Genomic DNA, 7,838 nt, shown 5'->3' with positions numbered 1-7,838 from the left:
ATATATATATATATATATATGTGTATGTATGTTTTGTAACAGGTCTATTTTTCACAAAGCACTGTTAGTGGACCTGGGAGCCTTGGGGAAGTTGGGAGGAGTGGGGGATCCTCAAGACCCTTTGAGGAAGCTAATAGCGTCAAACCATTTTCATGGTGATACTTTTTTCACTGTATTGGAATTTGCACCAGTGGTACAAAAACGATGGTAGGTTTATAAAACTGCTCATGCCTTAGCACGGATTCAGGCAGTGGCACCAAACTGTAGGAGTAGTCACTGTATTCTTTACCACCATAGCATTTTCAAGAAATGCCAGTGCTACTTAAGAATATCCTTGATAAGCAGTAATAATAATTTTTTATAACTCAACACTGGAGTATATATCTTTTTAATATTCTGTCTGACAAAATGAGATGTACACATAAAGCAATTCTGCTGCGTAGTATGTGTTAGTTGTCTCAAGGCAAGGCATTTGTGATGCTGAACTTGAAAGAGCAGCTGATAGACAAACGTGGTTATTTGGATTTGGACATTTGGCAGACGTTTCCTCAAAAATAAACCATGAGCCTATCACTTCAGAGTATACAAGTGACAGTATTTGTTGTCAATGATAAAATTACAGCTTCTCACTATGAGTTTGACATCTCCCTAATACGTGAAGATTTAAATATCTATACATTTCTTAAAGTGCCATTGAAGTGAATAGTCTGTCTTATAAAGAAATAATTTCTCCCCAGAAAGCACCTCCTTCATAGCCTTATAGTGTTTCTCACCAGAAGCACCATTGGCATTTTAAGCAGCACACATTTTCCTAATATAAGACTGTTTCTTGCATTTCTGGATATTTAATACCCTGACCTCCACCTATTAAATGTCAGTGATACCTCCACCCCCATCGTTGTGACAGTTGAAAGCACCATCAAAAAGAGCAGGGGCATCGTTGTACATGGTAACTTATGTTTGGCTGGACCTGGGTGGAGGAGGCTGGTGAAATGGACCATGGAATCACACTCTGTACATATATAACAATCCTCTGCATATCTTTATAGAGAGTACAACTTCCTGTTGAGGTTTTGCTTTACATTTTTCAGATTCCCTCCAAGTTCCCTAAAACCAGTATCCGTTTGATTTAACCATAGGGAAAAGTATAGCCCTTCAATGTTTATTGCTGGAGGTTGCAGGTATGCTGCAAGAAGGGCAGTTGTAGAGAAAAACATTTCATCCTGCAGTACCACAGTACAATATAGAAAAAATAAAGTTCTAAATGGATAGACTAATAAGAGAATGTAGTATTTAGAAAAACTTGCAGTATTGTTGCCTATTCACTACATATGTACAGGGGAAATATAGCATAATTCACTTTGAATCAGATGTTAAGCAAAGAGCCTTTCCACAGCTAATTTTCTTGGCTCTGTATACTCTGTTGTAGAAATAAAGCAAAAATGATTAGAAGATATTTACAGGGCCTGTGTACGATATTATGTTTTAGTATTGAGCAAAGAAAAACACTAAAGTTTGCAGAGAATGATTGAACCTCAAACTTTTTGGTAGTAGAAAACATTAGAAAAATAGAATTTGTTGAGGTTCAAGAATGGGATGGAATTTTGTTTGAAATGGAAACTATGAGCTGCCTAGAAAGGAATATTTAGATATATAAACTCAGGCACCAGAAATCAAGGACCGGCCAAGTTATAGTACACCTGGCCTCGTCTGTGTCGATCATTATAGCACTTGCATATTGCAAACCCCAAAGGCTTGTGCTACGTGTGAGATACCATGACCTGAGTAACACCCACTGTAACTCAAAGCAAGCAAGTTTCTCGTGGCACTGATTACATTACACAGCTGAGCATTTCTGCCCCCACCCACTGTTGCACTATAAAAATGCCTGCCTCTTTGCTAAAAGCCTCCACTTGCTTGAGAAACTTCCTTTTGTGATTTGTAGACAGGGCTTATGTTACTGATGAGATTGAAAACAGATTTCATTGTAAAAGTTTATGATGTTCCAGTCTGTTCAATATGTGTACAGTTGGAGGAACACATCCCTTCTTGTCCATAATTTCTTATTTGATCTTCTCTTGCCCACTGTCCTACTCTTTATGCGTCCACAGACCCCCCCCCCCACCTCATATTCACATACCTGCAAACCTGTCCATGATCATCCCCAAATAAAGGGGCCTGGTTACAGGCTTTAATTTCTGATGCACAAGAAGGCATTAAAGTGAATGTCTCCTGGGGATATTTGTTATTAAAACAGCTTTTAGCAAATGAACCAATCTAGCTAGCCAGTGAAATGAATTCTGACATAAGTTTTATAGTTATATAAATCCTTTAAATCTAATCTCTGAGTCTAGATTGCTTCCTGTAGCTGGGAACTTCTGTAACCAGCAAAGCAAGAATGAAAGCAGAATCACTGTTGATGGGCTTTCCGAACTTTTGTCCAGTTTTTGTAAATAATAGTTTCATTCTGGATTCAAAGCAGCACCTGCCCCAATTAATGTGGAAATCTCAAGGTTAGTCAGCTAAAGCCGTTCCTGCTTTTTCACCTGTTTCTTTCCTTTGTATTCATTTGTTCACCAGATCAGCCCACTCCTGCCTTGAACCTAGACACCTTCCTTGATGGCTGCCCCTTCTACTCACAGCTGACTCTGTTCCTTTAGCTGAACCAGTAGCTATTCAGTAGTTCTGGGTGTTTTGTCTTCATTAAGCTTTTCTCTTCCCTCACTAATGAGAAAAGAGATAACAGGTTTTTCAGGCTCCTCCTTTCCTAACGAATGTAATCCTGTTTTACTCTCACTCAACACCCTGCATTGTGAATAATGTTAACATTTTATTAATGTATTGAAGTATTTATTTATATTTGATCAGTGCTCACCATATTTCTCCATATCTCTAGAAGTCTCTTGGGAAAGATCATGCCCTTTTAACTGTCTAATAACATGCATACTGAGGCACTTGAAGAAGGATCACTCACGATCAAATGTCACACTCAGAAAACTTTAATAGATAAGCTGTGAGCTTTTTGGTGTGTTCTCCAAGAAGATTAGCTGGTGGTATATAATTGAGAAACTGAACTGTGGGAGCCAAACTGTGGGAGAAGATGAGTAAGGGATGTGACATATCAGAGGTGAGATGATGAGATAGAAAGCCTTTCATCCGTGGACTTCAGAATACAGTTGACAGACTTACCCTTAACGAGGGATTTGGAAATCTCTTTAAAAGAGTTGGGAAACGAAAGCAGAGGCCCCAAAAGACCAGGCCGTAAGGGAAGGCACAGGCAACAGAGGAGCATGCACTTCTGAGTTCGGCAAACATTTCACTTTGCTCCCTCCCACAGTGCTCTGTTGAGTCATCAGGGCAGGCTATAAATAAGGAAGTGGCTTATAGGTCAGGACTCAGGAAGATCTGTGTAGCCTCACCCCAGGGTTGCTACACCTCTGTCATTGAAATGACTTTAATGCCAAAGGAAAGAATAACACTGATTTAAATCACTATGAACACGTCTCGCAAATTAGGCATCCTTTCATTTTTCTAAGTCCCATTAACCAGGGCTTGGAGCAAGGTTGTTCACTATGAGAGTCTTGTTTCTTCTACGTAGTTTTCTTATCACTGTACCTAAAAAGAAAAAAAAATATATGGTATAATTAAAGGAGCTCCCAGGCTGGGTGCAGTGACTCACACCTATAATCCCAGCACTTTGGGAGGCCAAGGCAGACGGATCACCTGAGGTCAGGAGTTCTAAGACCAACCTGACCAACATGGAGAAACCCCATCTCTACTAAAAATACAAAATTAGCCAGGCATAGTGGCACATCCCTGTAATTCCAACTACTCGGGAGGCTGAGGCAAAAGAATTGCTTGAACCTGAGAGGTGGAGGTTGCAATGAGCCGAGATCGCTTCATTGTACTCCAGTCCGGGCAGCGAATGAAACTCCATCTCCAAAAAATAAAAATAAATTTAAAAAAAAAAAAAAAGAGGAAGGTCCCAAGAATAACCAAAAGTGTTAAGGAATCAAAGGACTGACAAATAAGACTGTTCTCAAAAGAAATGAGACATTTAGAAAATCATATTAAAATATATTTAGCATTAAATTTACCATTGTAACCATTTTTAAGTGTACAATGTCATGACATTTACTGCATTTATACTATTTTGCAACTATTAGCCACCATCTATCTTCAGAACTTTGTCATCATCCCAAACTAAAGCGCCTGTACTCACTGAAAAATAACTTCCTATTCCCTAATTCCACAGCCCTCGACAACCACCATTGTACTTTCTGTCTCTAAAATTTACCTATTCTAGGTACCTCACGTAAGTAGCATCATATAATGTTTGTCCTTTTGTGACTGACTTATTTCACTTAACGTAATATCTTCAAGGTTCTGTACATATTGTATGTAGATTCATCTGTTGATGGACATTTGGGTTTTCATCTTTTGGCTATTTCGCACAATGCTGCTGTGAACATTGGTATACAGTTATTAGTTTTAATTTCAGTTCTTTTCCGTATATATCTACAAGGAACATTTCTGGATCATTTGGTTATTTTGTGTTTAACTTTTGGAGGAACCCCGGAAGTGTTTTCCACAGTAGCTGTACCATTTTACATTCCCACCAGCATTGCACAAGGGTTCCGGTTTTTCCACATCCCTAGCAACCCTTGTTATCTTCAGGTATTTTGTTATGATAATGGCCAGCCAAATGGGAGCAATGTGGTATAAATGGGGTCTTTTCTATTGGGAGTAATGATCTGAGAGTGGAAATGTAGTCTAGAGTTGTAAAGACTTCTGCTAGGAAGTACACAGACATGGTCACCAGAATCTAGAATTTAAGAATTTGGGGTTGGGCGCAGTGGCTCACACCTGCAATCCAAGCACTTTAGGAGGCTGAGGCAGGCAGATTGCTTGAGCCCAGGAGTTGGAGACCAGTCAGGGCAATGTGGTGAAACCCCTGTCTCTACAAAAAATACAAGAATTAGCCAGGCATGGGGGCACACGTGCACCTATAGTCCCAGCTTCTCAGGAGGCTGAGGTGAGAGGATCACCTGAGTATGGGGAGGTCGAGACTGCAGTGAGCTGTGATTGCACACCTGCACTCCATTATGGGTGACAGGGTAAGACCCTGTCTCTACATAAATAAATAAATAAATAAATAGGCAAGGAAGGTACTCAAAATATTTAACAAATAGAGCATGGCATAGGTACTGATTATTCAAAAAGGCCCCCGGCACTTCGCCTTCCTGAGGTGTACAGATAGTCAGCCTCAGTGAGGACCATATTGAGGTAAATTTGGAATAATGAAAGAAGTGTTTTCCCACACTATTTATGTCACCCAGTGATAGGGACATAAGCTCAAGTATAAACAGCTTCTAAAAATATTTAGATATTTAACTAATGCATGGTTAAGAAAAAACAAGAAGTCTGTGTGATGAACCCTTTTCCTTTTGAAGTCGATGTTAAAGAAGATGATTGTGCATCTGTTCCTGCCTTAAGTTAGCCCACCGTCTTGCATTTGAAGCTCTCTGAGCTCTTCTTGTAGGTCTTCTGGCAATCACAGGGGAGTGAAATTGTTATTTCAGTTGTTTAACATCCAGCAAATATATTGTACATTTACCATGTGCCAGGCCTTACGATATGTGCTAGGAAAAGAACAGAGTGCAAAGCAGACCCTGTCCTTTTCATCATGGAGCAATGGTTTAGTGGGGCAGTCAGATAATATCACACAGTAGATTTGTAATTCCAAACTGTGCTTGGTTCCATGCAGGAAAAATACCCAAGACATTTATCTCCTTTCCTTTACATTGTTCATACAACCACTCACTCTAAGTAACCTGAGTGCTTTTCTCTTCAGGAGCCTCCAGACAGGTGGCTTTGCCTGGGAAGGAGAGGTAGAAAACAACGTGTACAGCAAGGCTACAGGGGTGGTCCCCCAGCACAAGTATCACCCCACAGCGGGCAGCTACCAGCTCCATTTTGCCCTGCAGCAACTTGAGCAACAAAAACTTCAGTCCCGGCAGCTCCTGGACCAGAGTCGAGCCCGGCACCAGGTAATTCAAGATAAGTCTTTTCCATGTTAATATCTTCCTGCTGTTGGTTTTTGTTTTTGTTTTTGTATTTAAGGGTGAATGAATGAGAAATGTAGGATTAGTTTTCCAAACCCATGCCACTCTGGCTTGGATGGCTCATGGGGGAATCTACTCTTGAGGAAGAACTGTTCTGCAGCCATAACATTGGCTTTGCTTGAAGGTGATGCTTAACCAGTGTTTGACGTGGTTTCTTGATTTGAATGTTGCTATGCAAAAATCTCTATTGTAGTGTTTCCCCTTTCTGTTGTATGATCTTAGTTTAGTAACCTCTCATCGGGTCTGATTCTAAGATATCTGAAAGCTAGCATTTTAATCATCTTTATTTCTAAATATTCTACTTTCTTGCCTTGATATACTTGGCATACGTAAGTGAAATTACTCATTATCTAAGATTTTCAAGGAATAAATAACTTGAAAGTTCTTTTGGTAGGAAATGGGTGTAGGTTAGGCTGCAGATCTTCTATAAATGATAGCTATTCATTCCACGAATGTTTACTGTGTATCTATTGTGTACTAGGCACTATTTTAAACAGTGGGGCTATAAGGTGACTGTACACACAAAAATCCTTGCTGTTGTGGAACTTACGTGTAGGGAGATGTTGATTCACTACTCACTGTCTGTAAAATACCAGAAACTCCTGAGTGTATGTGTGAGGGAGCTATATAAGTATATTGCACTAATATATCAATATGGCCCCAGTTGTACAGAACAGAAAGAATGACCTCACCAAAAATTCAGGCCACAAAGAGTTAAATTTTTCTTGGTGACTCAGGATCATCATTAGAATAATTACTATGTTTCCACAGTGGAGTTATTGGACTGAATTAATACTGATTCTATAAGCTTTTCTGACATTTGGTTATGTGAAGAGATAACCTTTTCTCAGTTTGAGCTCCTGATCAATCATTTTTTTCTTATAAAAATGTAATATATAATGTGCATGAGTTTGTACAAAATTATTATTTACTCAAAGACTAAAGCAACATTTACCAAAGGTTTTTTCCTCTAAATAAAACAATTATTATTATACTCTGTGTGTTACCTTTTCAACTACTACGCATAACAAAATGTCATTTTGTTATTTCAACATAGTTCATCACTTGATCATCTTTACCTGCAGCAGTATACTCTGTACATTACATTAATTCATCATAATTGAGAAATTGTAAGTGCAGGCATTTGCGAAGTAGTTCTTTAGACCCTTTTTACTGGAGAAAATAAGATTTCTTAATCTGGAAAGCATAGAGTATAGTATCTCATTGTAATTACCATATCGCTTTCTATCATGTAAAATTTTCTTCATTTAGAAAAGCTTGGGGATAGTAGACACGTTTAAGCCACTTTTCATTTTCACAACTGCAGATACAAATGTGTGTCTTAGTTTTTGCTTAAATTTGTGTTCTTAGATTTCTTAAAGCTTTTTAAACTTTAAACTCCCTGTCATTCAGGGTACTTGAGAATGCCAACTTAATCAGTTACTGGGTAGTGGAAGTATCACTGTATAGCCTGAGGTCAAGTTATATACATAGTGATATGTATATCAGGTCCTTGGCTCATTACCTGGACAACAAAATAATTTGTGCACCAAACCCCTGCAGCATGCCATTTACATTTATAACAAACCTGAACATGTACCCCTGGACCTAAAATAAAAGTTAGAAAAAAAATATCTCTGACTCTATTGAATCTAGACAGTTGGTACTTTTTTTTTTTTTTTTTTTTTTTTTTTTTTTTTTTTTTTTTTTTTT

The 7,838-nt window shown here is 38.6% G+C and overlaps 1 protein-coding gene across 21 annotated transcripts in view; it reads left to right on the top strand.

Annotated features, from left to right (window-relative positions):
• Positions 1-7,838, top strand: part of TTLL5 (tubulin tyrosine ligase like 5) — a 286,353-nt gene that overhangs the window by 197,203 nt on the left and 81,312 nt on the right. For 19 of the 21 annotated variants that reach the window (XR_005200287.1, XR_005200288.1, XR_005200289.1 and 16 more), the window contains one exon: positions 5,855-6,050. Coding sequence is in view for 17 of the 21 variants with exons in the window: in XM_037738524.1 (XP_037594452.1) it covers positions 5,855-6,050 (196 nt within the window). In the remaining 4 variants the exon portion in view is untranslated. Of the gene's footprint in view, positions 1-5,854; positions 6,051-7,538; positions 7,748-7,838 lie in introns of those variants that run through there. The other 2 variants (XR_001825253.2, XM_017528600.2) reach the window with 1 other exon arrangement.

This window comes from Cebus imitator, unplaced genomic scaffold (assembly GCF_001604975.1).
Source record: "Cebus imitator isolate Cc_AM_T3 unplaced genomic scaffold, Cebus_imitator-1.0 Scaffold54, whole genome shotgun sequence".
NCBI lineage: Eukaryota > Metazoa > Chordata > Mammalia > Primates > Cebidae > Cebus > Cebus imitator.
Note: the sequence above shows the minus strand (reverse complement) of the source record. Positions and strands in the feature narration are given on the sequence as shown.